This window comes from Notamacropus eugenii, chromosome 2 (assembly GCF_028372415.1).
Source record: "Notamacropus eugenii isolate mMacEug1 chromosome 2, mMacEug1.pri_v2, whole genome shotgun sequence".
Classification (NCBI taxonomy): Eukaryota; Metazoa; Chordata; class Mammalia; order Diprotodontia; family Macropodidae; genus Notamacropus; species Notamacropus eugenii.
In genome coordinates this window covers 402,163,921-402,180,600 of record NC_092873.1, presented here as the reverse complement: position 1 = coordinate 402,180,600, position 16,680 = coordinate 402,163,921, and the positions used below count along the sequence as shown (strand labels likewise).

Genomic DNA, 16,680 nt, shown 5'->3' with positions numbered 1-16,680 from the left:
GCTGTTGCAGTAATCTTGATGTGAGATGATGAGTGCTTGCACTAGAGTGGTGGTAGTGTCCGAGGGGGAAAGCAGTATATATGTGAGAGACATTATGAAAGCAAACTTGACAGAATTTGTCAACTGACTTGATTTAGGGGTGGGGAGAGAGAATGAAGAGTTGAGAATAACATCTAGATTTTGAACTGAAGGATTGGAAGGCTGGTAGTGCTTCTGACAATAATAGGGAAATTTGGAAGATGAGTGAGTTTTTTGGGGGAAAATAATGAGTTCAGTTTTAGATGTGTTGAGTTTAAGTTTTCTATGGGACATGTAGTTTGAAATGTCTAATTGGCAGTTGGAGATTTAAATCTGGATGTTAGGAGAGAGGACTGACTAAGTAGATCTGGGCATCAGTCACTTAGGCAACAAACATTTATTCATTTATTAAACTCCTAGTATTTTCCAGGCAGAGTGCTAAGTACATAATCAACACAGAGATGACATTTGAAGGAGATGAGAAGAGGACCCAAGACAGAGCCTTGGGAGCCTCTATGTTTAGCGGCAGTGACAAAGATGAAGACCTAGCAAATAAGGCAGAGAAGGCTCAGTTAGATAGGTAGGAGGAGAGCTGCTTAACTGTATGCATTGTCAGATGCAGTCTCTATATCAAGAGGCTTTTGAGTAATTGTTTTCCGTTGCTGTAGAGGAAAATTCAGTGTCAAAGAAAAAGGAAATTCCCCTCCTCCAGAAAGAAAAAAGAAAAGAAAAGGTAAGATGTTGGATATGGAGAATACTAGAGGTAGATATAGGAGCATAGATTTAGAGCTAAAAGGGTCTTTAGAGGCTAGGAAATCCAACCTCCTCATTTTATAGATGAGAAATAGACTGACACAAGTTCAATGACAAGATACTATCTCTCAGCTCTGGGCATTTTCTCTGACTGCCCCTATGCCTGGAATGCTTTCCCTCCTCCACTCTGCCAGTTGACACCTCTGGCTTCCTTTAAGTCAAAATTAAAATCCCATCTTTTACTAGAAGCCTTCCTTAACCCTTCTTAATTCTAGTGCTTTCTCTATGTTACCTATTTCCTATTTATCACATATATGTATGTATACACATATATATAAAACATACATGCATGCATACCTACACACACATATACACACATACATATATATTTTTTGCTTTGAATGCTTTCTTTTTATTTTTTTCCTCCAAATTTATTTATTTGTTTCCAGTTTTCAACAATAACTTCTATAAGTTTTAAAGTTTCTCCCTCTCCCTCCCACCTTCCTTCCCAAGATGGCATGCAATCTTATATGGGCTCTACACATACATTCTTATTACACACGTTTTCACTTTATTCATGTTGCATAGAAGAATTAAAATGAATGGAAGAAGGCATGAGTACAACTAAACAAAACCAAACATAACAAAAGAGAAATTAGTCTCCTTCATTCTGTGTTCTGATTTCATAGTTCCTTCTCTGAATGTGGATGACTTTTTGCATCATGAGTTCTTTGGAAATGTTTTAGGTCCTTGCATTGCTGTAAAGGACTGTCTATCAAAAACAGTCCTCGAATATGGTGGCTGTTACTGTGTACGATGCAGGGCTGTCTTTTCCCTACCTTTGTATCCCCAGGACTTAGCAGCAGCACCTGGAACATAGTAGGTGCATAATAAACATTTAGGTATTGATTGATTAAAACAGAGAATGCTAATTTGTGGTTCTCTGTTTCTATTTGAGTTTGACACCACTGATTTGCACAACTAACAAGGAAATTAAAAATCCTTTGGGTGATGGGAGGGGAGTATTCAGACCTCTTATTTCATTGGTATAAGGAATTCCTAATGAGGAAACTCTTTTTACCAATGCAAATGTGTAGCTCTTCAATTTATATTTTTAGAATGTTGATTGAGGTACTGAGAGATTAAATGATTTGTCCAGGATCACACTGCTAATATGTGTGGGAGGTGAGAATTGTACCTGAAGTTTTTGACTCTCAGGCTATCTCTATCCATTAGGCAATATTGCCTTTCCATTAATCCAGGGTAGTGGATTTATACAGTGTTTGAAGTTTTCAGAGCTAAAATCAGCATCTATAATAAGCAAGAAAGAATAGTAATGAAAAAAAGATATGTTATACAGTTAAGAAGATTGAACCCTGAATTATTAAAATAAACTACTGAAAAAAATTTTTTAAATGGAACTGGACAACAGAAATGACATAGGCACTATAATAATGATAATTTAATCCAGAAATCCAGCCAATGTAAATTAATTACTACAAGAACAAAAAAAATCAGAGAACACCTTAGTCAGCAAACATTTGACTTATTTGCCAAATGGAGAGAGATGGCTGCCAAAAGCAACATCAAATTACAATATAAACTTGTTTATAAAATCTAGAGGATTGTGAACAGTATTGTCTCACAAAATAGAGAGTAGTGGAGGGTAAAACCAGTCTAAAGAAACCAAGATATCAGCTAAGTCAAGCCATCTTCAAGGCTTCATCTTCCAAGGTATTCAAGGACAAAAATGAAAAGAAACCTACAAAGAAGAAAAATGTAAAAGATTTGCAAAAAGTAATTTCTACAAACACTTTTCTCCATCAAGGGTAGTAGAATCACTCCATTTAGATATTGCAACTTGATATGTTTACAGAGGAAGTAAAAATGCAGTAAAGAGAACAAAGACAGATTTTTATTAGGTATGTATAGAGGAGATTTGAAGGTGACATAGACATGAGGGCAATGTGGTAGTGACTTATAAAGGAAAGGAAGATAACAAAGGCATGGAAAGAAACAACCCTTTTATAAAAAAATAGTGACTAAGAAAACTTCAACAATTACCAACCTGCATATATATTTTCACATCTATACAAAAATCCTCATGACAGTCACCCATTGAGGGCATCCTTGATGAGGGTATCAGTAAATAATAAGAAGCCTTTTGCAAGGGATCTTCACTGATGGACTGTACTTTTTACCATCTTACAACTGACTAAAAGATGTAGAAAATATAAGATAACATTTTGTTTATTACTTATGGATTATGAAGAAGTCTTCCACTCAGTTGAACAAAATGTTGCCTTACCAGAATAACCCAGGAAGCTTTGGAAATATAGCCACAAAAACAACCCTGTTCAATAACCTTCTAACAATAAGCATCAGGTGAGATACAAAAGATGGAGATGTTAATCAGCAAAAGTATTTGCCACTGTAATGGAAGAGATCCATCACAGAAGTCAGGCTGAGGAAGAATTTTCTGAAGGTGGTGAGGTCCTCCAGTTCCTCTTATTTACAGATGGCACTGTTGATTGCAACAAGCTCTAAGACATTGCTGAGGCTCTTGAAGGGTTTCTGTAATCTCACAAAGGAGTTTGACCAGTACATCCACACAGAAAAGACCACCTAGATGATAAATGTCTAATGCCCAGATCAATCTGCATCTCAATGGAAATTCAATAGAACTTTTCCAACACTGTGTACCAGATTGAATCTTCAAAGAGCACTAAAACTTTGGGGACACCCTACATATCTACAACAAATAAAGAATTTGGACAATAAGCTAGGCCCAGAATTGAATGAGAAGAAGTGAGCTAGACTGATTTGTGGAAAGTGCAAAGCAGTTTTACTGATTCCATAATAGTAAAGGCCTATCTTTGCAATACAATAATTTTATTGATGCACCTTTGGACTGAGTTTCTTTACGCATCCTTCTTTTCTCCTACAGCCCCATCCTTACACACTTACCTTGGCAAGAGAACTCCTTGACTCACACTGAGTCCTCTTGATCTTAAACATGCTTGATTACTTTAAGGCAATGTCTTCATTTTTCACTGAACTATAAAGTAATTTCACACATTTAAAGACTCAGACTGAGAAGAGACATTCAAGGTCATCTATGGGAACCTATAACATTTGCACTAAGGGAACCTATGATTTCCTAGGACAACCTATTCTACTTTTGGACTGTTTGGTTAGAAAATATTTCCTTACTTTGGTCCAGAGACCACTTCACCACTCAACTTCAAATACCTGAATACAACTATGATGATCCCTTCTCTTCCAAGTTTTCTCTCCTCCAGATTAAAAATCAACTATTTATTATTATTATTATTTGCCAGTCCTTGTATGGTATGCTTTTGAGTCCCCTCATCATGTTACCCAACCTACTTTGTTGTGCTTTAGTTTATAAATGCCCTTCTATAGTATAACACCCACAACTGTGTATTGTCATATCCTTTATGTGGTGTAAAGAAGGCAAAAGGCATATATTATAACCTATCTCATTCTAGGAATTATGACTCTTTTAATGCATCCTAAGAAGACAATAGCTTTTCTGGTTGCATGTCACATTTTAACTCATATTGAGTTTAGAATCCACTAAAATCTCTAAGGGTTTTTCATATGGATTATTGTTTAGTCATTCCTTTTCTACTATGGATTTGTGTATGGTAGTTGATATTTTGAAACCAAATATGTGATTTTATATTTGCCCTTAAGTTTCTTGGTGTAGGACTTGGAAAGTTACCTCAGAGCCAGGAGGACCAAGGTTTAAGCCCTGTTTCTGGCACATACTTGGCTAAATCAATTAACGTCTCATTGCTCTAGGCAACCATCTAAGATACTATGTTGCAAAGAGCATGCTGATTCAGATTGGCAGAGGTCCTTATTCCTGTCCCTAAATTTACTTCTTGTTTTACCTTGTTGAGAAATTTTTTTAAAGAACCTTAATGTATTATCTAACATGTCAAGTATTTCTCCAGATTTTCTATCACCTATATATTGAAGAGGAATCCTATCTATGCTTCCATCCAAGCCATTGATAAGAATGTTAAAACGTACAGAATCAGGAATAGATTCCTTCACTAGTGACCTACCTCTTAGATGGCATCAATAATCCTCAGCTCTGGTCACTGAACCAGTTTGGAATTCTCCAAACTATACTATGATCCAGCCCACATTCCATCATCTTTTGATTTCATCACGGGGTTCTGGAGGAAGCATCTCATACATTAGACATATGTGAGTGATTCTTATACCATGAGAATTTGTCAAATGACTTATTGAAAGCCAGGCATATTATGCTTATGGTGTTCCCATGATTCATTAGTCTAGTAAACCTATCAGAAAAAAAACTATGAGGTTAGTTTGACATTATTCTTGATGAACCTATGCTGCCTTCAAGTCATCAGTTCCCTGCCACAATCTCACACAACATCCTTTTAAATCATCCCTTCTATAATTTTGCCAGGAATCATTGTTAAGCTCGGTGCCTCTAGTTTGTAGAATATACTTTCTCCCTCTGTTTTTTTTTTTTTTTTTAAGAAGTCATACATGGTATAGTAGCTTTTGCTGGAGACTTAATGACAATTAATTGGAAAGAATCCTGATGAATCATCCCACAGTCTCTCCTTCCCCCACCTCCTGCTGGTTAAAGAAGTGGCAGAAAGTCGGGATGAAAGGAGGTGGATGTGGGGGAGAAAGTAACTTTGCGTGGCTGTTGTCAAAAAACAGAAATATTCTAGTTTTCTCCCTTTTAAAATAGCTCTCACAGGTGACAGAATTTTCACCCAAAGTTGAGCAAAATTACTTTACTTTCATTCTTCTTCTTAAGAAGCATGGATGGCTGCAGGCAATCTTTATTAGATCAGTCCGTAGTCTTTTCTTACTTCCCCTCCGCCCCCCATTTCCAGGGTGCCTCCCAATCTGGGGACTGACATAAAGAATGACTGTATCATCTGTGTGAAATTGTGTACATTAAAATTTATAGTAACAGTAATGCAGTGATTACCTCCGATTCGTACCTGAGTACACCCACCTCAGGCTAGGGAGAAAAAACTACCAGTTGGATTGAGCCCTCCATGCCTAAAGCCATTTCCTTTCTTTGCCGTTTGCTCTCAGCAGCGCCGATCTCCATTACTTCCTACAGTATTAGAAGCCAAGATAGGCGACAGGAAGCGCCGGAGAAGGCGAGCAGAGCAGAAACGCGCTTCAGTGGGTTTCTGGCCCAGCTCCTACTTCAAGGGAGAGGTGCTGTAGAGAGGGAAGGCAGCAGCCACGCCAGCCAGAACCAGCACCTTTGGACGCTCCGCTCGTCCACGTGACTGTTCTCTTCCCTCCTCGCCTCCTCCCTGCCCCGGGCTGTCGCGCGCACAGGCCAGGGCGTCTCAAGCTCCTGCACGCGCTCGCTTTACCAGTCCTGGGGAAAAGGGAGCGAGCGAGCGAACGAAGGAACGAAGGACCGAGAGAGCTGCTGGAGCTGTTCCTGCAAAGGCAGCCGAAGAAGGTGGCTGGGAGGGAGGGGCACTGGGAGAGGAGGTCGCGGGATCAGGAGCGGCGCGATTCTGCATTTTCTATGTGATGAAGGTTCATTGCCCTGCTCCTCCGTTTGCTGCTAGCTGACACTCAACTGCACCCAGTGCGCACCAGAGAGGAGACGCCGCGGTGCCGTGACCTTGGCCGAGGAGGTAAATAGAAGGTGGTGAGAGGGGAGGAGGGAGAGGAAGTAGAGGAGCCCTCCCTGTTCTCTCCCCCCCCACCCCCCACCCCTATTCCCCAATCTGACACTATGTGAAGCGAGTACGTTTGCAGTGCGTTGGGAGGCGGCTACTGCTGAGTCTATCGCTTTCTCGCTGGGGCTGCTGTTACCGCCTTCCGTGGCGCTGTCCACGGTGCTGAAAGCTCTGGCTTGGGCTTTGGCGGCTTCATTGCAGGTCAAACAGACTCTGCTGCCATTTGCTGCTTCCGAGATCGAGTCAAGCGAAGAGATTTGGGGGTTGGTTGTTTGTCTCCTCCTTTGTTGATTGCTCTGACAGTTAGGTTTCTACTGATAATTGCACAGGTAGCCATCGGAATTGTTTTCTCCTCCTTGGCTGCCGAATCCTAATTATAGTTGAGGCACATTCTAATGTTTTATTGCAAAGATTTAACTAGACTGTGCTCCGACTTCTTTTAAAGTAGTGTGGAGCAAAAAAGAGCAGATAGCTGACACTGACATAAAGTGAAACTAGGTGACCAGGACAAGCAGAAATGTGCTGTATTTCTCTCCCTGTAGGAAACCCAGGTGTAAAAAGAGGAAACACACGTGTTAGTGAATTGCACAGTAATATGGGTCTCTTATTTATATGTCTAGGGCAGATCTGAGGCACCTGAGAAGCCGTAGGGAGGAGGGGGGCGGTCGAAAGGATAATGGTGTATATATTGCCCTACAGACTTTTTTTGGGAAATAAAATCAAGTGGGAATGCTATTAGTTGCAAAGAAAAAGAAGATCCTCCTTCTCGGTACTTAGATGAAAGTGTTATTTTTTTTCATAATTGTGAGCCTTCAATACTTCTTTAAGTGATTCCTCTTTTTTTTAAAAGTCAAGTAAAATAGGAATCAGCTGAACATGTATGATCCAAAGGTAGTAGCTATTCATAATCCCTAAGGTTACTCGGAGCTTCTGTATGTTGTGGTCATATTAATGTTATAGTTGATTAAGTTTTCACTGTATGCTTTGTCTTTTCTTCCTCCACAGTGCCAGAGTAGAAATATTCTAAAGTTAGCTTTTGGATCAATGATTAAAAAAAAAAAAAGATAGAAAGGGTCAAATAACCACTTGTGAATCATAAAAGTCTCATTGGGATCTCTCTTTTTTCAGTGGCAAGTTGATAATTCCATTATTTAAGAGCCTATCTGATTTGGGGTGTCATGGCACAGGGAAATAATTATGGACAGAGCAGCAATGGGGTGGCTGATGAATCGCCCAACATGCTTGTGTACAGAAAGGTAAGGATTTCTTCTTTTCCTTGGCTAAAGGGAGACTTCTGATATTTTTTAATTCTTTTTTTTTGTTTGGTCTTCTTAATAAGAAAATGAAATATCTACTAGAGAATGTGAACAAAATGATACATAAAATAATAGGTGTTATTATTGTCCAATAATAATTCTGTCAACACAAAGATGAAATAAATGTTGTTAGACAGTCATGCTTTATTAGATAAGTTTTCCTGAATATTTTACATGAATTGATCTGATCTGTTATCATAACTGCCAATTCTTGCATTCCAACTTTTTTTGGGATGCACACATGATTATTATTAATCATCTAATAGTTATTTCATCTCTGTTATGATCAACTCAACCTCTCAAATTTTAGCAAATGCACAGTACATTTAATATTTACCAGTATTTTAATTCCAGGAATAAATATAGACTAGGCTGCTGCTCTATGGTGATGAATTACAGTGTAAAATTTCAGCATCTGTGTGAATGTGAAGATGAGTTATTTTTTATTTATTAAGCCAAGTAATCCTTGAACTTTGTATTAGCTTGAATCAAGTGTTCATTTTGTCCTTGTGTTAATTTTATTGTGTTTGTAGAGACTGATTTTCTATGACCCTGAATCTATTATGAAGAACAAAAAAGAACTTTCGTATGTCAAAATAGATCAATAGTTCTACTCATTCTTTAGGAGTGATATCACCAACAAGCTTCTAGACCTTGAACTACAGTGATGAAAACGAATTTGACAGCCATGTACATTTGCGAATAGTTGCTTAAATGACTTCATTTCAACTATTATCAACAATAAGGGAACAGTATTTAAGTCCTCCATCCAGTATGTTCACCATTGCATTTTATGCTGGTGTTATTTCAGAAATATTTTATCTGGAGTACTCCCTGTGGGAAATGTCATAAAATGTAGAACTTATATTAACAAAGGTAAAGAGGTACAATTAACTTGAGCATAAGAACAACTTTAAAAGTCTAAATAGCTCAAGAGAGAATAAATATGGTTTACTGAGGTGTTATCAAAGCTGAATACAAATGAGAATTTGAAAATTACATCTGGCCTAACACTGCCTACATTGTAATTTGACTTTTAGCTCATGACCAATAAAAAGTAGAAAAAAGTTTTTGAAAATAGTTATAGTTATTCTTCTAATGCAGAGCTGTATAGATGTTATGGCAGAGTTAATGAACTGCTTTAATTTTCTCCAGTCTTTCAAATATCATTATGCTTTATACCTAGTACATATGTTTAGGCTGGGGGTAGGAATAGATGAATCTACAAAGTAAAAGGGTGAAATTGAGAAATGATTTGTCCCAATATGGATAAATCAAGCAAAGAACAAAACACTTGGGATTTAAATTGTGCCCATCCTGTTAGCCCATTTTGCTGTGTGCTGAGTAATAAAAAAAAATCTTTGTTGAGGGTGTGCTATGGAACATCTTTGAAAAATTTCTCTTCTTTCCTTATTTTCGTTTCCTTTTTTCCTTCCTTCCTTTCATGGCTCAACTAAGGCTAGCACTTTAAAGAGTATCTGAACTCTACAGTATTGTCAAGGGTATTTAGGCATGTAGAATATGAAAGTTTGGACTTTTAAACTTAAGGCTTTAAAGTTTGCCAAAAAAGTTGCTTTTTGGGGGACTGAAACATTCTTTTTTTTGCCTTTCTTTGCAAAATTAAAGGTCCAAATACTCAGCAATTTAAAGTTTATCAATTTTAAAAAGATAATAAATGTCTCTAATATTTTTTCACATGCAAATGTTACATGGTGAAAAGATATGAAGATAGTTTGAGAACTGTGTTAATTTCAAATTAAACACACATTATTTATATCATCTCATATGGTACTATATCTTAATGATAGAAATTGATGAAGTCTGAGAGAATAGAATGAAATCTCATTCTTTCAAACTTTCACAAATAATATAGGATTATAACTATAATGACTCACCTTCTTCATTGATTGACTTTTTTAATTCATTGCTGAGGTTTAATGGCATATAGAATTTACCGTTACAAGCATTTTACTCTTTCTTTTAGTAGTCAGAGGAGGAACCTCATTTCAGATGTGGTAATTTTAATTAATTGTATTTATGGAATATCTCTGGTTTTCTAGTGGTATCATATGTGTGTGTGTGTGTGTGTGTGTATTTTATATGTGATTTGCATCATAACTTCTAGTTGTTAGATGATATTTGACAATGCAAAATAAAGACAGATTCTGGTTAATATCTACTGGCTATTTAAAAATATAGGCATGTATACAAGATACAGCAGGAAGTATAATTAACACATACTTCTATCTTATATTGGATTCTATATTCTCTGACAGTAGAGAAGCATTTGTACTTTGACAGAAATAGTCAAGAAGGACATAAATTGAGCACACACATTATGGTGTTTCCACTGTTTTACCATCACAGATTCACAAGTTCTATATAAAAAATTCTTATTAATCAGGAAATAAAACCAAGAATTTGAAGAGAAATCTGATGCCACAGTTCATCATTCTCTATCAGGAGAGGAAATGGACAGCTAAATTACTGTTAGAGTGACTCACATCAGTTTTTCACTTTTATTTCATTGTTGCAACCCAGTTCTTGAAAGCATGTTTTGAACAAGAAATAGCTAGAACCACACAGTGCTTCTTGCTCCCATATGTCACATTTTGGTTAGTGAGCTTAGTATTATGATAATTATTCTTACTCAGAATACCAGTATGTTTGTGTATGTTATTTATACATCATTTTCATTGCTACTTACAAAAGACTGGTCCTTACAAATATTTCTGTGAAGAAGAGGAAGGAATGGGTAATTAATAAAGCAAACCAACACAACGAAGCCTTCGTGCAATATTTCAGATAATTGGATTTTTGGAGTTGCTGCTTCCCTTTTGACCAACTTTATCTTTATGATTATCCTAATGTAGACAGTAGAGGGATGTTGTCCACAGTCTAGGAACAACTGGAGAGTTTGTTATTTTTTTAATTTAAAGGTGAAGTTCAAACTTGTGTTATGAAGAATGTGTAACAACATAAAGCTTAACTCCTAAGCAAAGATAAGCACACATTGGTGATTTACAGAAAGCAATTATTATTTCGTAAAACTAAACCAAGTGGGTACTAGCAAACTAGTATATAATTTATAGTTACAATGTCTTTAGCTCTTATGAAGGGCATCAATAAAGTTCTAGACCAATATATGAGAGGTAGCTTTAAAATTCCAGCTAGACAATTTCATTTAATTGACCAATTTCCCCTAATTTTGATGCTGTCTTTTCTTGGATAAGGAAATTACGTGGCATATATAATATTTCTTATTTGAAAACATATTGAGAGGTAATGTGGTTTAGTGGAAAGAATGGGGTCAACAGAGGCCTGGATTCAGATAGTGTCTTTGATGGTTACAAGCTGGGTGATCATAGGCAAATCAATTGGCCTCAATTTCCTCATCTGCAAAATGGACATGATAAGACCAATAGTCTCTATCTCAGAGTGGTTGAGAATGAAATAGAATAAAGTATGTGATATTCTTTGAAAATATAAACTAGTGGAAGCAAATATAAGCATAAATGTAAGAGATTAGTATTTTATAAAACTGAAATGCATCTGAGACATGTGAGCCTCCATCCAGGCAAGCTGCTGGTTATAATGGTAGTATTTACCTCCTCTTAAAGAGAGACAATCAGCCTTGGGTTTCCCTGGAAACACAACAGCCTTTCAGAGATATGTGGACTGATGACAATCTCTAGAGCTCCATTCTAGTTTGATGTAAATAGAATTATTTCCAGGGATCTTCCCAGAGTTTGCCCTAACTCTCCAAGTCAAATTGAGTATGTAGGATGGCTAACCTAGACTCCAGAGTATAGAGCAAAGATGCTTGAGGTCATGGCCTTTGACCAATAGAACACTCACTTGCATATCACCTTCTGATTTAGTAACTGACTTCCCACTATTTGCTATAATGATTTTCTTGAGGAAGTTGATGTCAAGATTTCATATTTGCTGAAATGTTGGTTTTTCTCTGAGAAGCATACTAGAAATGAACAATATATTTCTGATATCATTGCACTGTTTGTGCTCCTGCTGTTATGAAACAAGTTGAAAATGTGTCTTTAATTCAGTATTGTCCTGGGATTAACATGCTTTGCTGAAACATCATAACTACCAACTTCATAATAGCACACTTTTCATCTTTTCTGTCTCTACAATAAATAAAAGCCAACCAAACCTTGAGATGATTATGAAGTTTTGCATTAGATGTTATGGGCTGACACAAGTACAGATTTTGAAAGAGAAAACACAATATCCATATGATCCTAACGGTAAAAGCCAAGACTTTTGTCCATTTATGGCTCCAATTCCATTGATGTCAATGTGTACAGCAAGACCTGAGGGTGAAGGCAACTCCCAGGCAGAGATGCTGTTATAATTGATCTTCTAGAGGGGTTAGTAACAGAGAAATAATTGAAATTTGAGGTTTCTATTCTACTCTGTGTAGTTTTATTTCTGATTTTCTGTGAGCTCTTGGATGAGGCAAGCTTAATCCAGTGTTTCCTCTTCAGCATTTGTGACATGAAGAATGTGATAATGTCCTAACCTTGGAGTGGATTGGACAGCGACCTCATGGATTACTTATGACTTTGGCTGCTTGCACAATTTTGCCATCCAAAAAAACCATTGAATTTAGTTATCTTCCAGTGACACATTGAACAAGGGGACATAGTTCTTTGCTGATTAGCTTGTTTCAGATATTACATAAGGTCAGAACTATTCATTTTTGGAAACATTCTGCCCCTAGATGTGAAGGCATAACCAATCCCAAAGTAAAATAATTAGAATTAATTTCTCAAAGAAATTGTTACAGTCAGAATTGGCCACTTTAGCCTCCCTGGGACTAGATGAGATGGGTGTTTTCTAGAAGTGCTCAGTGTTGTTGTTTTTTTTCAACCTTTATCTTTTAGATGAGGAGTTAACCACACTGGCAGAGATTTAGACCTCACTCTTTTCTCATATTTCACAACTTCTTGAATCATATTTGAAGCCTTTGCAACAATGATTTGTTTAGGATTTGAGCAACTAAAGGGTGGATAGGGATTAGTAAGACAGGAGATAGTAGATTTCTTCCTAATATGATGTAGGCCTCTTAGTAAATCTCTCAATTCGAGAAACAAAATAATTCTTATGGAAAGGGTGATTTTTTTTTTTCTTCTCCAGGTACCTCAGTCAAGTGAGAGGAATCTAGATGCTTGATGGAACGTCTGGTGGGAGCTATGTAGCAGAGGGCTGGAGCTGGGGTGGTGGTGGTGATGGATAATAACTGATTTGGTATTTGGCTGTGTAGATTACTCTCCTTGTTCTTGGCAAAGCCCTAGATATATACATTACTGTAAATTAATTTATCCAGTAGTACCTTTCTTTGAAATTTTTTTTTTCTTTTTCCTATAGAGGAGCAGCTTCAAATAATTCAAATTTCAATAAAACTTAGACCTGTTTTTCCCTTAGTGAAATGATTACTGCCAATGTTTACATTGTGGTAGGATAGGACAATGGTCTGTGTCATTTCCACCCACAGGAAGCAGATGGAACTCTTTCTGAATGATAATAAGATGATGAACATTGGATAATAATTAACTTGAATTCAGCACAGGAAGGCACTCTGTGGATAGCTCTTTCCTTGCCATTAGTTTCTGTGTTTGTCAGTGCTATTTGTAGGATTTAGATAAGGATTTATAGCCTGATTTTTTTTTTGGTCCACTATCTTCCCACTTCCAGTTTTCCCCTTCTAATAGGTCAGAGGAAAATAAAGAAATAATAAAAAAACCTCAGGGATTTCATTGACTTCTAACAGTTTTAATAGTCCTTTTGAATTGTCAAAAGCAATATTTTTAGTTTGCATGGGTAATAGAATATAATAGTTATAGAAATACTGAAATGTATGGTGATTGAGATATTTAGTGCCTGAATTTATAGTGCCCTTTTTAAAGATAGGATTGTTGAAAATAACAATGCAAATAACTGGCATGCATTCTAATTTTTATGCCACCAGTGAAAAGACATTTGAATGTCAGGGTTACAGTGACTTCCATTTTAACATAATGTCAACCTAATTATAAAATAATTGTGTATGATATAGCTAGTGCTCCAGTTTCTCAGAAGAAATAGTCCCAAATTTCCCTTCCACTTGCCTAAGGAAATGTAAAAAATTAAGCAGTCTTTTTTAAAAAAATCATTTTTTTCCCTTGTGTCCAATTCAATCAACTGAGAAACTTGGGACATTGGGATCTTGATAAACAGTCCTCGTAGAGAGTACTCAGATTTTGGCTTATAGCTATGCTTTCAACTTCATGGATGTTAGTTACTACTTCGAGTGAAACTTGATAATGAATGAGGAATAGCTGCCAGAAGAGACGTTATTGTATCTTCTGAAAAGGTCAATAGTAAGAATGTCAGCCTCGTAGACTTGATTTTCCTCTAAAATAGTATCTCCTGAGCTAATTAAATGTAGCACCTCGTACTCCTTAATTACCCACATATGTACTTATATGTATATACATATATAGAGATAGATATAGATAGATATACATTGTGTGTGTGTGTGTGTGTGTGTGTATGTGTATGGTAAGAAATCAATATGCCAACAACAAGTGTCCAGAACACTAGAACTTTTAATACTAACTAAGAGCAAATTTCACTATCTTTCTTTGTGGAGAGAAACAAACTGTTGCACTTTTGTTTTACTATTCATTTCACATCCTTTCTTCTACTGCATTATTTTTCTATCTCCTTCCTGCCTGGATTTTGCGCTCCCATGGGGAAGTACATTGTATTATATTTTACATCTTTGAAATCTGCACAATGACTACTATAGTGATTGGAATATAATGGGTACTCAAAATGAATGAATGAATGATTTAATTTTTAAAATTAATGTCATATTTGGAAGAAATTAGATCTTTTGTGTTGAAATTAAGGAATACTGATAGAGAGGCACCCAGTGGTCTTCTCCTTTTAAACATCAGGAGTGTGGGCTTATCATTGCCAAGTGTTTGTTACATCAGTGTATCATTGATTCTAGGATTATCTAATTCTTGTGGGGAGCAGGAGAAGGACTTGTGACCTAAAGATAGCTAACTAGTGGCCAAGTTTAGAATCTTCTCTCCACTTGGCAAGCCTTGTCTCTCTCTTCCTTCTTGTCCCTTCCTAAGAGAATGACTTTTGGAGGCCTCAGAATTGAACTCAAATTTAGGATCTGTTTTCCCCTGGAGATTCATGGAAATTTTATGATGGAATTGTGGCCTGTTTTTATTTGATAAGACTGATAGACTTGATCATCTGTGCACGTTTGGTAAAATAGTATTGAAATCAGGTGAAAGCATCTGTTGACTAAGGTCATTATAAATAGAATCTAGAACAGAAGCATAGCAGGTGAATGTCAAGGTAAATGACATTAAATGTCTACAATGCTTTGAACATAGAATTATCGAATATTAGAATTGAAAGGAACATTAGTGATCACTTAGTTCAACCCGCTCATTTGACACATGAGATCACTGAGGATAAGAGAAGAGAAATGGCTAGCTCAGATGGCATCTGGATTACCCTCTACCTCACCCCAACCACAGTTCCCTGTCTTGAAGTCAAATTATAGAGATTTCTTTAGTGAGAGAGTATTCACCATATACATGGAGGGAACACTTTAAATATTTCATTTGAAACAGTTGTTAAATAAATATTTCTCCTCAGGTCTATTGTGCAGTATTCTTTCAGATATCAAAGATATCAAACTGTTGGAAAGAAAAATGGAATCATAGAATTTAAAACTAGAAATTGCCTTAGAGATAATTTCAGTTAACTCTTATTTTTACAGAAGAGATAACTGAGCCCCCGAAAGATAAAGCAGCCTCTTAGCACATATAGTAAATTTCCAGAGACAGGATTTGAACCATAGGTCATCTCTAAATGCAGTTCTTTTTTCTTCTCTACCTCACAGGACCCTGGAGCAGATGGAATACTTGATGGATATTTCAAGTTGTATAGAAAAGGACATTGGGCTATAATTTTTATGAAAGGAAGGGACTAGTTTAGTTGTGGAAATGACAGAAATGACTTCTTGATGGAATAATCTTTGTGAGAACCTTCCTGACTTATTTCCTCTTGCTAGCTGAAGAGCTGCTTCTCAGCATGGATGTAGGTCATACAGAACAGAACTGACATGATTTCTACTGCTTTGTAGTTGCAGGAAAATGTCAGGAGTAATGCAAATCTATGTGGCCTCCTGTGACCTCAAAATCGCTTTTGACTCTATCAACCAAGTGGCCAAAAGTTCTTGTCAAGTGCAGAAATTCACTGGAATATGTCACTGGGCTTTTTCCCCCTTCAAAATAGTGAATGTGAAAGCATTTTGAACAGGGTAAAAGACCACATACATGGAATACATTATTTTTAATATTATATCCTTCTGTACACCTTTCAGGTTGTTCTTCCACTTGTATTTGAAGTCATTTGCTAAAAAATATTCTAACCACTTTTCAGTATTTATTTCAGTAAGGCAATATGGTATGAAGGCAACAACATGGATTCTGGTCCCCATCCCCACTACCTGGCTGGATGATTTTGGGCAAGTTACTTAGTCTCTCTGGGACACATTTTCCTTATATGTAAAATGAAGGAGTTGACCTAGATAACCTTAAAAATCCATTCTTTTTCAAAATTTCTATGTTTACCTTTGAGTGCAGTCCAACCTCCAGTTAATGAACTGTTTAGCTTTAGTAGGCTACATTCTCAATTTAAGGGAGTATTGACCTCTCTCCTCAAGTTCCAATTCACTGAAGGTAATAAGCATCTTCCCAAGAACTGATACTCACCACTCAGAAGACTGTGTCTTCATCAGCAATCTGTCTCAGAAGCTCCCCATT

The 16,680-nt window shown here is 36.7% G+C and overlaps 1 protein-coding gene across 4 annotated transcripts in view; it reads left to right on the top strand.

Annotated features, from left to right (window-relative positions):
• Window positions 1-16,680, top strand: part of RGS7 (regulator of G protein signaling 7) — a 699,575-nt gene that overhangs the window by 50,476 nt on the left and 632,419 nt on the right. For 2 of the 4 annotated variants that reach the window (XM_072647571.1, XM_072647570.1), the window contains one exon: window positions 7,632-7,759. In XM_072647571.1, coding sequence (XP_072503672.1) covers window positions 7,682-7,759 — 78 coding nt within the window. In that variant the 5' untranslated portion in view covers window positions 7,632-7,681. Of the gene's footprint in view, window positions 1-6,138; window positions 6,459-7,631; window positions 7,760-16,680 lie in introns of those variants that run through there. The other 2 variants (XM_072647572.1, XM_072647573.1) reach the window with 2 other exon arrangements.